The sequence below is a fragment of the Lissotriton vulgaris genome, chromosome 10, assembly GCF_964263255.1.
Source record: "Lissotriton vulgaris chromosome 10, aLisVul1.2, whole genome shotgun sequence".
Classification (NCBI taxonomy): Eukaryota; Metazoa; Chordata; class Amphibia; order Caudata; family Salamandridae; genus Lissotriton; species Lissotriton vulgaris.
Genome location: NC_141698.1, coordinates 186,216,049 through 186,232,974, shown reverse-complemented (window position 1 = coordinate 186,232,974; position 16,926 = coordinate 186,216,049). Strand labels below are relative to the sequence as shown.

The 16,926-nt window shown below is 45.4% G+C and overlaps 1 protein-coding gene across 5 annotated transcripts in view; it reads left to right on the top strand.

The window, feature by feature from the left end:
• Positions 1-16,285, top strand: part of NT5M (5',3'-nucleotidase, mitochondrial) — a 292,344-nt gene extending 276,059 nt beyond the window's left edge. For all 5 annotated transcript variants that reach the window (XM_086940853.1, XM_086940855.1, XM_086940857.1 and 2 more), the window contains one exon: positions 8,622-16,285. In XM_086940853.1, coding sequence (XP_086796979.1) covers positions 8,622-8,791 — 170 coding nt within the window. In that variant the 3' untranslated portion in view covers positions 8,792-16,285. The remainder of the gene's footprint in view (positions 1-8,621) is intronic.
• The last annotated feature ends 641 nt before the right edge of the window (positions 16,286-16,926 follow it).

The window sequence follows — 16,926 nt, the reverse complement described above, 5'->3', positions numbered from 1 at the left end:
GTTTTTTTCAAATTCATGGTAGGTGGATTTAAAAAATCCGCAGAATTACCCGATGGTTCGTATTTGTTTACAGCGGAATACAGACACACATTTGACCTGCATAGCTGCTGTCTCATGTGCCACACCTGAACCCAGCAGTTTGGTATTGGCTAACAGCTTGCTCGTATTTATAATAGTAAGATAAATCTACAAGTCCATGAATGTTCTCTTGGCTACAAAGACAGAGCTTGGCCAAGGTATCCTCATAACATGTATTAGGAATTAAAATGACTCTCATACAGTCTTTGTAATGTTGACCTTTTTGGCCTATTTCTACTTTCTCATCCAGGGGATACTCATCAATAGTCATAATCTATGAATAATCCCCGCCCATGTGCGGGATCCCGGAGCATATAGAAAATACATATAAATATATATGTATAAATATGTGAAAACATAATAGCAGCCTAAAAAACATTTTCTAACTGGCAAAAGTGCCGCAAAATTACATAAATCAGTCTACACACAGTAGTACCCTTCCAAACCCTAAGGAAGAAAGAGCAGAAAAACATTTTGTATACAACAATGCTTTATTGCCATAGGAAAACCTGTAATTGCAGGCATTTGCCAGTAGGCTGCAGTAGAGTATAAAGCAAACAGAGAAAACGGACACCTTGCCTTTAAGGCATTAGAGTAGGGGTACCGTGCCTTTAAGACCTGAAGGCAACCCCCTGCTCCCATGGTGCACCACAGGTGACAGTTGGGTCAGTTCTTTTTTCCGGCTCCTTCTGTGAGGATCCTGGAGCTTGAGCTCTTCAGTTTTCAACTGAAATTGGTTTTTTGAGAGAGTTTTCTCAAATTATTCGACATTTTTTGACTAAATAAGGCTTCTGATTTAATTTTCTGTGGTAACCCATAGGAATTTCCTGTCAGAATGCCTGCTCTTTTTAGGAAATGTCCTTCTTGTGACAAAAAGATGGCTCAAAATGATCCACACTCTGTGTGTATTGTGTGTCTTCCATCTTCACACATTCCTGATCAGTGCCATCATTGTAAAAAATTTAAAAGTCGGACTCTTCGCGACAGGGAGAGGATTCGACTTCATGCCATGCAGGAGATGGACAAGAGTCACCAGGTGGGTGCTTCCCCAGCCCCTAGATCGTCTCCTACAAGCAAGCATGCCCAGAAACGGCGTCATTCCACCTCTCCTGTATCCAGAAAGAGGAATGAGGGTCGAAGATCTCCGTCGACGTCGAGGACGCCGTCGAAAAGGCCCAGATCATCTTCACGACGTCGAAGATCTCCGCCGCAGTCAAGTAAGTCGGCGTCGAGGCACCATGCTTCGGGCTCGAAGTCCATGGTTGCTACTACTTCTAAGTCTCCGTCGACGTCGAGGCTTCTGTTGACGTCGAGACGCTCTCCGCCACCCCGGGAGGGGTCAGCGTCGAGAGTTAGGACGGCATCTAGGTCGCCGCTGGCAAGCGGGCCGCTGTCGAAAGGGACTGTCAGATCCCATCCTTCGACGTCAAGGAGGTCGACGCCGAGGCGATGTCAGGAAAGGTCGCCGTCGACTCGACGTCGAGGAAGGTCATCGTCGAGACGACGTCGAGCAACGTCGTCGACTCGACGTCATGAAGTATCCCAGCCTGATCGACGTCGAGGAAGATCGACGTCGAGGTCTCCGATTCGACGTCGAGGAAGATCGACGTCGAGGTCTCCGGATCGACGTCGAGGCTCTCAGTCGGTCTCTTCACGGCGTGATTCAAGGCACCGCTCAACGCCGTTAGTCACCCAGACTTCTTCGACGTCGAGGATCTCTCCGTCGAGGTCTAAAGTGACTGCAGAGGTGGAGTCCCCGGGTTCAAAATCTTCCGGACGAAAATCTTCATCTCCTGGCTTGAACATTGTGCAGGTTTCTCCAGAATCTACGCCCAAATCAGGGGGCAGCTTGATTTCTCATCCTCAAGGGGCTGTATCTGGACAGAGTAGTCCGGGCTCGGACTACTCCCGTACATATTCACCTTCCAAGGCGAAGACTCCAGCTAGACCAGCTAGATCTCCTCGGAGCCCCAGGAGGTCACCCAGACCGAGATCGCGAGTCAGATCACGTTCTCCAGTGCGGTCGAAGACTCCTGCCAGATCAAAATCTCCAGTCAGGCCAAGACCAAGATCAAAATCTCCAGTCAGGCCAAGACCAAGATCCAAATCTCCAGTCAGGCCAAGACCAAGATCCAAATCTCCGGTCAGGCCAAGACCAAGGTCTCCATCGAGTCATCGGTCTAGATCTAGGGACAGTCACAACAGGAATCGTGACAGGTCCCATAGGAGGCGACGCACAAGGTCTTCTACAAGGTCTTCATCAACTAGGTCTTCTTACCGAGATTATTCTCCGACCTATTCCTCTACGCCACCTTCCCGAGTCTCTCCGATTGATGACCTCGCTACTTTCTCAGATGTATTAGTCAGAGGAGCAACAAAGCTTAATATCACGCTGACCACTCCAGTGGTTCCTACTTCCGTGATTTTTGACACCCTTCGTCATCGTACAGCGCCCAGGCCTCTCCTTCCCCTGGTCCCTGGCCTCCTAGAACCAGCTATGGCTACATTCCTCACACCAGCAGTGGTGGGATCTGTTCCATCTCGAATTGCCAAGAAGTATATGGCCCCTGCAGAGGATCCCTTGTTCCTCAGATCGGATCCTCCTGCGGATTCTATCATTGTGGCGGCTGCCATGAAGTCCCATGCAGGTTCTACGTCTTCCTCAGTGCCACCTGAAAAAGACAGCAAGCTTATGGACTCTTTTGGAAGGAAGATATGCAACACCTCTTCTTCCTTCATGAAGGTGGCGAGTGCCTCTGCCTTACTTGGAAGGTACGACAGGTCTCTTTGGGACTCCATGACTCGCTTTACTGACAAGCTCCCCAAAGAAGATCGCCAAGATTTCCTGGAGACTTTGCAGGAGGGAGGCCTGGTAGCCAACCAAGTTATTAGCGCCGCAGTTGATGCCTCAGATCTTGCAGCTCATGGCTACTCAAGTGGCATTTGTTCCCGTCGGTCAGCCTGGCTCCGCCTAACAGGGCTCAAACCAGATGCCCAGAAGAAGATTCTGAATTTGCCCTTCAATGGGAAAACCCTGTTTGGTCCACACGCGGACGACGAAATGTCCAAGATGAAAGCTGAAATGGACACCGTCAAAGCTGTGGGGTTAGAAAAGCGCAAGGAGTACAAGAAACGCTTTCGCCAAGGTGACCGCAAGGCCTTCCAACAGAGGGTTCAAACCCCTCAGTGGCAGACCCAGTCGCAACAGAAGACGCAGTTCCAGCAGCGTCGTCCTGGCAGAGGAAGAGGTGGCAATACCAGACAGCAGTTCCACTCAAAGCAGCCTCCTAAGCCCTGAGCCATTGCTTCCTCCAAGTCTGTTCACCACTCCGGTGGGAGGGAGTGTTTCTCATCATCTGACAGAGTGGCAATCCATTACAAAAGACAGATGGGTGCTGAGTATTGTGCAGCATGGTTACTTGCTGAAGTTCAAATCCCCTCCTCCTCAGCTGTCTCCCCAGTTGCAACATCTTCCTCGTTACAAGACTCTATTGCTAAGAGACGAAGTCTCCGTCCTTCTAAAGAAAATGGCCATAGAAGAGGTTCCCTTGATTCACAGAAATCAAGGAGTGTACTCTCGATATTTCCTGGTTCCAAAACGAGGATCTGTCAAAGAATACAGACCCATCTTAGACCTTCGAAGGTTAAACAAGTTCATACGAAAAGAAAAGTTCCGTATGCTGGCCCTGCATCAGATCTTCCCACACCTACATCAGGGGGACTGGATGTGTGCCATCGACTTGGAGGACGCCTACTTCCACATACCAGTGTCCATCAAACATCGGAAGTTTCTAAGATTTCAGATCGGACGTCGTCACTACCAATATCGAGTACTGCCGTTTGGCCTGAAATCTGCACCTCGGACATTCTCAAAATGCATGGCGGTGGTGGCTGCTTTTCTCCGCAAAAGAAAGATCTTCGTCTATCCATATCTAGACGATTGGTTGTTGAAGAGTTCCACTCCGTCTCTGCTTCAGAGCCATCTCTCGTTCTGCCTCAAACTGATGAAGTCGTTGGGCCTTCATGTCAATCTGAAGAAATCAGTTCTCAACCCCTCCCTGCGGATTCACTACCTGGGTGCTTCTCTGGACTCACGTCAGGCAAGCGTGTGTCCTTTGGAAGAGAGGTTGTCATCTATGCTTCTGAAGGCTCGCCTTCTTCTGGACAATCAGGCCCCAACAGCCAGACAAGTGTCCTCTCTGCTGGGATCGATGGCATCTTGCATTTACATTGTGCCCAATGCTCGCCTTCACATGAGACCTCTGCAACAAGCCCTCGAGGATCAGTGGTCTCAAAGATCGGATCAGTGGGAAGACCGAGTCATGCTGCCTCAAGGAGCCAGGGACTCGATCAGATGGTGGTTGAAACGATCAAATCTTCTACAAGGAGTCCCATTTCATTGCCCACCTCCGTCTCAGTCAATTGTCACGGACGCCTCCCTCCAAGGCTGGGGTGCTCACATGGACCAACTCCAAGTTCAAGGCCTTTGGTCCGAGGTAGAGCAAGGCTACCATATAAACTTCCTGGAGCTGCGAGCAGTCCATCTTGCTCTCGAGTCTCTTTATCCTGCCCTGCGCACCAAACACCTCCAGATTCAGACGGACAACACAACAACGATTTTCTATCTGAACAAGCAGGGAGGCACAAGGTCAAGAGTCTTGTCTCTGGAAGCACAAGCCATCTGGCATTGGCTCCTGGCAAGAGGCCTGTCCGTTGTGGCAGTTCATCTACCAGGCATTCACAACGTCCAAGCAGACTGCCTCAGCAGAATCTTCGTCGAAGCGCACGATTGGGTGCTCAACGAGGAAGTGGCTCAAGACGTTTTTCAGTGTTGGGGCGTACCAGACGTAGACCTGTTCGCAGACGCGGACAACGCAAAATGCCCCGTCTTCGCGTCCAGGTTCCCCCAACAGGGATCACTGGGGAATGGCCTTTTGATCAGCTGGTCTCAAACGTTACTCTACGCCTTTCCCCCCCTGCCTCTGATCCCGGCAGTGATCCAGGAGTTCTACAGGACCAACACCAGAATGATCCTGATAGCACCAGAGTGGCCACGCCAGTGGTGGTACCCCGATCTCCTTCAGATATCAGAAGTTCCTCACCGACGCCTACCATGCCGTCCAGACTTGCTGACCAAGGACCAGGGGAGGGTGTTGCACCCCAACCTTCCTTCCCTTCGCTTGACGGCATGGCTCCTGAGGTCATCCAGTATGGACATCTAGACCTTCCAGCAGACTGCATGACTATTCTTAAAGAATCTAAGCGACCCTCCGCTAGGAAGTCTTACGCTTTTAAGTGGAAGAGGTTTTTCATATGGTGTCGTGAACATTCTCTTGACCCGGTACATGGCCAAGAGCAGGTGATTCTTCCATATCTTTTGCATTTAGCAAGATCAGGCTTGAAATACCCCTCCATCAGGGTTCATTTAGCTGCCATCACAGCATATAGGAAGTCTCCCAATCAGACATCTTTCTTCCTTATGCCTGTAGTTAAGGATTTCCTAGAAGGCCTGAAAAAAGTCTTCCCACCGGTGAGGTCTCCCTCTCCTCCCTGGGAGCTGAATATTGTATTGACTAAGCTGATGAGTGCTCCTTTCGAGCCTATTCATAAGGCCTCTTTGCAGCACTTGACCTGGAAAGCTGCTTTTTTAGTGGCAATTACCTCTGCCCGTAGGGTCAGCGAAATCCAGGCCTTGTGTTGCAAGGAACCTTACACGGTTTTTCATGCCAATAGGGTGGTTTTAAGAACGCACCCAAGTTTCCTGCCTAAGGTGGTGTCAGACTTTCATATCAACCAGTCTATCACCTTACCTACCTTTTTTCCTAATCCTTCCACTCCCCCGGAGAGGTCATTACACTCCATTGATCTCCGGAGGGTTCTGAAGTTTTACTTGTCAAAAACCCTGCCTCTGAGAAAGTCTGACCGGCTTTTTGTTAACTATGGCAGTACGAATACTGGTCTGTCAGCGTCTAAACGGTCAATTTCTCGCTGGATTGTTTCCTGTATAGCTTTTGCTTACCAACTAGCTAACAAAACCTTGCAGGGTAGACCACATGCACATTCTACCAGAGGGAAAGCTTCCACTACAGCTCTCCTCGTAATGTACCTATCTCTGAAATTTGTAAAGCGGCAACTTGGCGGTCTGTCCATACCTTTACCCGCCATTATTGCCTGGACTCAGATACTCAGGCCGATGCCAGAGTAGGGCAGGCCTCTTTAAGAAACTTGTTTGCTTAAGATGTATGGTCAATATATGTCTTGGCTTTTCTGTGAAGTTTGTATACTTCTTGCTCGTCCGTGAGACTTTGGGTATGAGCTTGCTAATCTATTCATAGATTATGACTATTGATGAGTATCCCCTGGATGAGAAGGATTAGTTACTTACCTGTAATCCTAGTTCTCATCCAGGGGTATACTCATCAAAGTCATAAGCTCCCGCCCGCCTCCCCGGACGAGCAAAGTTACTAAGTTATGAGAGGTTTTATTATGGATCTCTTCAGGTGTTATTCACCTCCAAAAAGAACTGACCCAACTGTCACCTGTGGTGCACCATGGGAGCAGGGGGTTGCCTTCAGGTCTTAAAGGCACGGTACCCCTACTCTAATGCCTTAAAGGCAAGGTGTCAGTTTTCTCTGTTTGCTTTATACTCTACTGCAGCCTACTGGCAAATGCCTGCAATTACAGGTTTTCCTATGGCAATAAAGCATTGTTGTATACAAAATGTTTTTCTGCTCTTTCTTCCTTAGGGTTTGGAAGGGTACTACTGTGTGTAGACTGATTTATGTAATTTTGCGGCACTTTTGCCAGTTAGAAAATGTTTTTTAGGCTGCTATTATGTTTTCACATATTTATACATATATATTTATATGTATTTTCTATATGCTCCGGGATCCCGCACATGGGCGGGGATTATTCATAGATTATGACTTTGATGAGTATACCCCTGGATGAGAACTAGGATTACAGGTAAGTAACTAATCCTTATTGCTTTCAATAAATGGATTTGTTTTTTTTATATTGATAGTTTGCAGCAGAACTTGTTTTGGAAGATTTTCTGTTTTCTCTCTGCCCCACATTCTGAGCAAAGGCGTACCTACGAACCACTCCACGCTCAATCCAAAGAAACGTACTGCATTCAAAACAGGCGATGAATGGTTTGAGGGTGGCATACTCAGAAAACATATTTAATTAGAACCCCACAGACTTTATAGTGAGCTGGGGAAAACTGATTCAGTTAAGAGATTAAAAAAAAACATATACATGTTTCTTTGAGCTAGCAGTTGTGTTCGGCACAGAAGGCAGAGTTAAGCAGTGACTGATCACTGCAAGGACATTCACTTATTTAACTTGAAGCACCAGCAAAGACAAAGGCTGCCATAACCACACTGTAAAATCAGCGGCAGCTCCTTGACTAAGGCAGAGAAGCTTCGCCCCACTGCTCTCTGAGCATTGTAAAAGAGGGAAAATAAAATGATAAATAACATAACGTTATTAGGATTTTATTTTTAGTATGGGCTACGGGGCCAGTGGTCACAGGGAGGAGGAGTGGTTGGTGCACCATAAGTGCACATTACAGTTTGGCCGGCTGTCTTGGGCCGGCTATACACACATACACACTCAGCATTTCCCCCACCTGGCTGTGTTGCACAGCCAGGTGGAGAACTGCCCCAGACTCCCAGGCACTGCCTGAGCGGCCCAACAGTCGTCTCAGACCAATCATGACTCTGCTGTCATGCTGGTGGCAGCAGCTCGTGATTGGCTTAGGGGAGTCTGGGAGCCTGTGCACTTCCATGCTGCCGGGAGTCAGGAAGAGAATAGGATGGAGGAGAGGCAGCGGCAGTTAAAATATAAGTGATTCTTTTTGATTTCTTCAACACCCCGCCCACCACCCCTGTTCCGTAGCGGCCGTCACTTTCTAAAATACTTGCATACCTCTTTCTTAGATGTTCGAAAAGCCAGCAGTTCTAAATATCATGTCCTAGTCCCTTATTCCTTAATTCAGTGAAATGTGTGGCATAAAACACTACTGCAAGCAGCATTCATTTAGATAAATCTAAAACCAAGATAGGTTGTGAAATCATCTTTTTGCTTTCATTCATATCAGTGGCCTCAGCAGCTCCGGCCTCATAGCTCGCCATCTTGTGGCTCTTCGATCCCTGGCATCCTCATTCTTAGAAGTAATACCACTTCTGGTAAATACTGACACCGTGAGATGGAAAGTTTAATGGGCGCCATATTACCTTTCCATTCCAAGTATTGCACCTCGGAATGGGAATGAGGTGGTCAAAAAGTGATGTTTCTGTGGGCAAAGTGCAAAACCCAGATTAGCGTCCTTCTACCTGGTGAAATTTGTGGTGGGGAAAACGCTGAGAGATAATTTTGTACAAATTGTAAACTGGATTTTTGCACAATTCCTTTTTGCACCCAAATTCGGACTACCGGCTAAAGATAAAAGTAGGCCTCTGTGTAGCTCTGCTTCTCAGGCCTTTACCACAATTCTTACACAAATCATAATTGTGTGTGTGTTTTTTTTTCTCCTCCAGGTGCTGAGCCAAACCCCACTTGGGAGCAGATCGTCTTTACGGCCTGCCACAACAAGCAACATCAAGTAGTCCCACCGGGCAGGAGGCTGGACTCTTGGGCAAGTGACTGGAAGGCCATTCTGGACAGCAAGCGGCCACAACTCTGTCAAGCTGTGATACAGCCGCACTAATAGGACTGCGCCAGATATATGCGTTTCCTGTGTTCCTTTCAGTTAGGTTTACCCCAACACTGTGTTCACTGCATGGGCGGATACACTGTGCCAATTCACTAGGAACTCGACTTTCAATAGGTAGAAATCTTGAAATATAAGACTTTTAACTATTTACAAACCCTTACTAAGCTGGTTCTGTTTGGAAAACAGATGTGAAGGAGTAACTCTGTCCTAAGCCCCTCTTGTGCATCCTATCTCCTATGTCATGCTAGCACCATAATGTTGCTGAGTCTGGAATTAGACCTTTTGGCTGTACTAAAATGATATGTATAATATACTTACCTATAGGGGCTTTAAGCCAACCCTCTTCTGTACTGGTCTGTTGTTGTGTTAGTCAGATTTTCTTCTGCCCAGTATAGCATACAGCGTGGAGCAGTGGGTCAGCCCAGTTCTGCCATTGGCTAACTTCCCTGGGTGTAGCAGCATTCTGCTCTTTCACATTTTCTTGTACCGAAACCATATTTTTTCTTTTGGCCCGGCAGCACCTCCAACATATATATTTTTTTCTCACAAAAAACATGACAAAACACAACAAGCATTGATAAAGCCCAAAAACTAGTTGGTAACGTTAGACCTAATGGCTATGCCGGTGCTTGTTTTTTATATGATGTTTGTACGTTTTATCATTTTTTGCCGGCATGCCTTTTACCATTTCATTAGGAAATGTCTCTCTGCTCTGTGTAATGTTTATAAAACAGCCAAAGTATTACAGGAATGGACAAAAAAAGCAGAGTTTATCAAAAATAGCCTTTTATTTTTGTTTTATGTTTTCATACCTTTTTGTTGTGAATTTACGAAACATGGAAAACAGTGGACAATTGTTTAAGCTTTCATTGGCACTTTGAAGGTAAAAACACATGTTGCATTATCTTTGTGCCTCAGTCTTAACTTACAACAGTGGAGTAAAATGCACTGATGTCAGTTATTCACTTGAGTTGGTTTTTCTTAAATACAAACATAGACCCAAATCCCTCACTGTAGCCTAGAGGGAGGTGGCGGTAGCACTGAAGTCATTGGCTGGGATGAAAATTATCCCAGTGCATTTTGTAGCTATGATCGTACTCACTCACTGAGCAAATAATTGGCCCAATCGGTGCACTAAGGTAACCAAAAATGGACACAGAAAGCTTTACAAAACTCCTAGATAAATACTTTGTGACCCTCAACTGGTGTTCCGATACTAGTCATACTGCCCGTATCTCTTCCTAGGGCCCGATTCTGATGTGGTTCGGAAAGCTTCCTGACCAAATGGGTTTGGGAATGGTTTCCAACCGAATCAGATCAGGAGAGTCCAACCGACTGAGTACAATGCATCCAGATGCTTCCAGATACGATTTGGTTGGACTCCCATTGACGTCAATGGGAGCCTATGTTCCTAACCGCATCGTAATTGGGCCCTCGGTTTGAATGCTTTCCTAACCGCATCGGAATCGGGCCCTCAGTTGCAAATGCCGTTAGGAGGCCATCCTTACCTTATCAGAATCAGGCCCATAATCTCAAGAGCCAGTTTTAGCATAAATGTCCTGGGAATTGCATCCACATTCCATCCATTTTAGCAAATGCTCAGCAGTTTCCAAATTGCAGTGGGCAATAAATTCCCACTTTTGATGGGTGAGAGTGCCTATATTCCATCGTATGTTAATGTAAAAAAAGTTCAGAAGACTAGTTTCCTAGAAAATCTGTCTATGGTTGTGCTCAGGTGGGAAGTGGTGATTGTAGTGAAGTATCACTGTTGGACCTCTTCCGTTTTGCAGGTTGGCCTTTTGTTGGGTACCTTGACCCAGATGTAAGCTCGAGTGATGCCTAGTGGACAGATTCAATATTGCTTTGCTTATCACAGGTAAGATTAAAGCCACAATTTAAAGGGTTGGGCGGCATTCTTGGTTGGCGAAGGCCCATCGCCACCCTATTAGCAAAAGACTGCCAGTCCAATATAGAGATGGGAACTCATTGATAATAATGTTTTTGCCAGTGTGGGGAAGCGTTTTTGTGAAAACTAAAACTCTAAGATCACCGTGTCATCATGAGGGTCCCCTGGCATGTTTTTGGGGGTTTGCAGAAACAAGTCTCCAAAGCTAGGTTTATTTCTGTACTTCGATATGTTTGCCTACGGCCTTCATGCGGAGATGGGTGTAGAAGAACACGCAAGAGAAAGTGCAGAAGTACCTCCTGTAGATTTGCACCTGCACGAGGGAGTACAAACTGGATGTACAATGAACGAAGACAGAATGTTTCCATTGTGACATGCCGGCACATTAGTGTTGTAAAGGGCAGCGTGATTATGCTCAGACTGGGAACCACAGAGGATGAGTTACATTTTGTACACAACCTCTGTATACCATGCGGATTCCTCATAACACTTTAACCCCCTGGGTCAAAGATTGGTGAGAGTGTGAAGCAGCTTCCATTCACTAACCTGTGCGAAAGGAGGTGAGAATAGAATTTCTACTCATTCCAGTGGGTATCTGTCGGAGTCAGAAGAGGAAGCCTTCTTCAAGCGAAAACGAAGGCCTGTGGGACATTTGAGAGACTATCAAGGTGCTAAAGATGTCCTCCTATAAGGTTGACCTGGTCAGGTGGAGACCACTTTTGTTGGATTTTTGAGGAGTGCATTATGACTGCTCTTAAATTCAAAGGCAGAATTTTTTTTTATTAACTATTTGTATTTGCATTTACTAACTACAAAGTATGAAAAGCTTTTCTGTCAAACTATAGAGCACATACTACGTTCAAGTAGATAACCCTGCCTGCAAAGATCCCATGCAATAGGTAAACACTATTGTCTTGAAAAGATTGATTGTCTTACAAACTCTCTTCTACAGAGGCAGAATGAACAAGATAAACACCTGGTAAGTAGCGAGAGAATAATAAAAAAGACTCAGTTCACTTGCCCCTCATTAACTGCAGCAATAAACATCATAGCTCCCTGGACCAGCCAGATCAATGCATATGGCTAGAGAATCCATGCATAAAAGGCTCCTTTATGGGCAGCTGTTTATACAACTAGCTTCTACTTTAAATTCTCCTCTCTTCCCTTCTCTTCAAGACCTTCTATGAACCTGGTTATTACAGCCACCTGGTAAATAAAGAGGTCTTGTTTCCGAGCTCCATTTCAGTTTGCGAGGCACAGCACCACTGCTTGTGCTGACAGCACTAACAAGTCATTCCTCAAGGTTGGCGTCTGTCCGTTCACTCTGAATGTCCAGCGAAGTACATCAGGGAAACTAAAGGAAGTCCTGGATCAAGGCCTTTGGGTCAAATCCAGCCTTTATCGCCAGCTGTCCATTTTTCCTTAAATTGAACATCTTCTTTTCACATGCTGCTTCAAACGAACCCCGAAAGATCCTGCACTGTGTTGGGAGTTCAATGTGCTGTGTTGCCTATCTCCAGCTGGTAGACCCCAGTCGCTATTCGTTAGCTCTTTTTTGTTTTCTATTTATTCTATTTGTATCCATCTCGAAGATCCTGGGGATGATCTTATTCCTTGGCCTAATGTACTGTAGTTCTTTCCACATTGCCTGATGTTTGTTTATTTCTCTCCATGGAGCATTACTTCTCCTTTAATCATTATTATGCATTTTTCCACTGATTCAGAGGGATGCTCTACCTTCAAATCTTTTGAGAGCAAGCACCATTGGAAAACCTTCTTTTTGGGCTGGCTAGTGGTTCTGATCCAATCTATGTGCAGTTTCCCCCATCGGGCAGTGTTGAGGTTACACTTTGCTTACAAACCTGAATTATGACCCTGTGAAAGAGCAGCAACACTGTGGTAAATCAGTCTGCTGAACAGGCTCAGATCATGAGGTGCCAGAGAATTATGACCCTGTGAAAGAGCAGCAACACTCTCCTCACCTCCAAGTATTTTGCACTGAGAAGCAAATTAAAGTATGTTGTTTTCTGCTTCAAGTTACTTAGGGCCTTATTACGATTATGGCGGTCCTTAGGATCGCGTACTCACGGTGGCGGTCGTACCACTGCCACACTGTGGGTGCGCCCGCAGTATTCTGAGTGTGGCGGTCGGACTGCCACGAGATGGCTGACTCTTCGGGTATCAAGGATCCGACTAAGCTGGTGGTCTGATACTGGCCTGACTATGCTGCTGGTGCACCGCACAGCATATTACGAGTTGCTTTTTCACCGCCCTTTTCAGGGCGGTGAGCTCACCTTGAAAAGTGGGATGGAGGGAGAACTAAGGGGGCCCTAACAGGGAACCCCGCTGGATCTGGGCCTATGGGTGCATGAGAGGGGGGCGGATGTTGTGCCCCCCTATAATTGCACCCCGCGTTCCAGCACCGAGTGGCATTCTTGCCACACTGTGCAGGAACATGCAGGCACTGTCACTGCGGCCTCTGCGGTTAAGGCTCATCTGTGAGACTTATAAAGCTGCCACCGTGAGACAGCCACAGCACCGCCCGCCAGCCATGGATTATAGTTGTAATCCAGCGGGTGAGTCCTCAAGAGGTTTGGTGGTCCTCCTGTCGGCGTGGCGGTGGCGGGCCGACAGGAGGACCGCAAAACTCGTAATAAGCCCCTAAGTATTTCTGCTTCAGCTACCCTCCAGCGCCTTTAGTGTTCATAACTCTCACTCACCATGTCCCACAGTCATTGTGCAGAGGCTCTGCTACATGTGCAGCCCCATCTTCATCTCAGTTGACGTCAATGAGATGTGCTGTCTTCCCCTGCATCAGTTTGGGACCATGGTGTCGCCAGCAGCAGTACAACTATGCTTCCAATCCCAATTAACACCCACACAGACTCTGTCACCAGAGTTACCAAGTTAGTTACTGAGTGGAGACAAAAGTACATTCACTTGTACAGCACAGCACGACCAGAGAGGCTCAAGGTGCTGTAAAAATAAGTGTTGTGAGAGTAACCTCAGGAAGGTGAGACGGTACACAGAGAATAAACAGATTTTCATGCTTGTGAAGAATTGTTTGTTTCTCCTTTGGTTTAGACGCCTTTTCCTAAGTTTGGTAATCTGGACATGATGGGGCCCGTTAACATAGGCATTCATTAGTATGTGAAATAGTACTACGTGAGTATTATTTCACATACAAAGGTCCCAACATGTCCAACACACAACTTGGAGATGTGCAAATTGGGTACAGGCTTTTTTATTTGCATTAACATTTCCTGAATAGTTCTGTTTTATTCTAATTTTAGATGTGTTGGGGCCAATTCACAAAGGTATGTGAAGGAGTACTAGAGCAGCACCTTTTCGAATTGACCCCCATACCATCATCTAGCTATATTGACAAATCATTGCTTTGGGATGGCACACAGCAGAATTGAAGGAGGTGATTGGGTTGGTAGTGACAAAATAGCTTCGGTCACAGCAGGGTTTGGGAGCCTAAATACACTGATGCAAAGTGTCTTTAGTTCTGTAATATTGCTTGCAATGATTGGAACATATGTACACCGATTACATGGAAATCCTGCCAAACTCATGTTTTTGAACACATAAACATGACTCCACAAGTCCTCCTTTCACTTAAATATTTTGGGAACTGGCATTTTGCCATGGGACACCAGAGCTAGAGTGCCTAAGAGATGCACCAAATGTTACCATGCTTAATTTTTGTCTTTTAAGGCCCTATGGTGAAAATCAAATAGAGAAATCTAACCACAAAGGTTTGAGACCTTGCATGCCTGAATATATATGATTTTTGGGGAATTCACAGGGTTGTCCCAACAGACGCCTGAAAATTTGAGGCAATGACGGTTTTCCAGGTATTCCTCCTGAAAAAGGTTTGTCACCTCCAAGATAGGTGCTTGTCCACATATCTAATTTCACATAAAGAACAGTTGTTCAAGGATAAACGTCTTGTTATGCATGTAATTGCATTTTCTTCTGTTCGTTTACCTCCTGGTGGAAAAGCGCCCTAATAATGCACTCAGTACACCTTTAATGATTCTCTTCTCGATTCCACCCTAAACAGCGATTTACTGCTTTATAAGATTACATCTCCCATTGTTTTTGAGATTGAAATGAGTCAGAAAATAGTCTGTGAGGGCCAACAAACAGATACGATTGTAGGTGTGTAAAACGTGTCAGAGCTTTCCCACACTAAAACCTAATCCCTCACCTTAAGAGTAGATTTACTCTCACAGAAATCTTTGTGTAGATTAATCTTTTTTCAAGTGTAAAACCACACTTTTTGTACTGCAATATTATAAAAGCAGATACCTTTGGAAATCAGGGCTTTTGAATTTTGTCTTGTTCTAAATTTAACAAAGCGCTCCTTTTGACCACATTACCAGAGATTTAAAGTGTTCAGTGTAATCTGTGACACGGTCATCTGGCCTATATATGTTTTTTTTACGACTGAGATATTTTATTGACCTGCGTTCAGCCTCTAAGCATTGAAAAAGCTGGACTGGTTGAACTACTCGTGCTTGAAATCAGGCCACATGAGAATAATCTACTGTACTCACACACTTCTGCACACATTTGTGGTCATATACTCCTGCAGGTGTAAGTTATAATAGTGGTAAATCCACAAAGATGGAGGATTTTCTGCTGTAATAAGTATTGACTTAGAGACTGTTTCATGGTGTTACCATGAGGAGGGGCAGGGTGCTGCCATCTGGAAAGTGATGGGCATCCAGAAAATCATACCTTCTTTGTTGGCATTCACTAATGCTTGTAGTGTTTTTTATCCTATTTACAAATCTTATGTACTCCTTAAAAGGCTTGAATTTACTACAATAGGTTGTAAATTCTTTTCCAACGTTCCACAATTTCTGCAGATCAAAGGGGAAGGACTTTCCCATTTAGAAAAATATTTTCCAGGTATGAAAAAAGTCGAGTTAAATGTGCGAACGCACATTTCCTACACATTTACTCCTGCAAATTGTTGGTGTGCATGTGATTGTGGTAGTAATACACTTGGAAATCTGCCACTTTCTTAGATTTCAAGTGGATTTTTTGTGACTCTCCTAAAAGTCAGACATCTATGCAAACCATTGTTGGATTCACCGGATTATGAATGTCCTATGGCGAAGGGTAAAATCCATTTCATAATCCGGTGAATCTAACAATCTGCGACTATTTACTAACTCTAGATAATCCAGCGTCTCACCACTAATTGTGAATTAATTTAACTGGACCTAACGTAATACTTTGACTCGTCACTGAGTCCCAGAACTTTGGTTGACAGGCAAAGGCCTCAGGCACTCAATTGCTCTGTCCTGAAGATGATCCTAGCATTTAGTTAAAGAGATCGAAACATCATCGACTGTACGGGCTCTGACATAAAAAGTATATCATATATCAATGTGTGCTGAGAGTGTTTTTACATATCTGATGTTGGCCTAAACTGTTATATTTCTTTCTGGCCACGCCTCCATGTATTGCTTGAGCCTTTTTCAGTTTTTACGATACACATGTCCCCACTTGTATGTTTTCTTATACTTTTTTCATTAAACTATGATGTCCAGTTCGCAATCCAAGTATAGATATCATTGTATTTCAATTTTTTTTGTTGTGCATCAGTCAGGGCAATGCTGGGGACTTGTAGGGGACAGTGCTGTTAAGGGTTGGGACTTCACCCAGTCTGGTGACTTGCTACCAAGCTCAAGCCACATGCAGCTGTATCACGTGCTGATATCTGGCCATGTGGCACTGTCATTATGCATGTTTAATTATCAATTTATTTAGTTTCTATTGAGTAGTTGCCTTTGACCTGCATGATGCCCCCTCCCCCTCAGTCGCCCACCTTTGTTCTTTACAGAGCACCATACAAACAAAGTCTTGATTACGGGATTCCCTTTGTAACATCTGGACTTAAGCCAAAATTATTAGAACACTACTGACGTACGCAGGATCAGAGCACGTGCCGATAAGGCAGGTGTCCTTCGTTGGAACGCTTGTGAAATCCACCACCAATATTAAGCCTCATGAATGAAAAGCAGAAAAACTCTATGAATATCGCTTTCAGCAGAAAATTGGTCTCTGTGCTTAAGAACCAGTGTTAATTGCTCTAATTTGTCGCTGCCTAACAATTGAGCACCCGTCACTGGTGTGAAGTCCTGCTCTCTCATTGGAGCTAATATATCTAAGCTTGGCTCTGATTTCCAGGCATAGCTCTGAG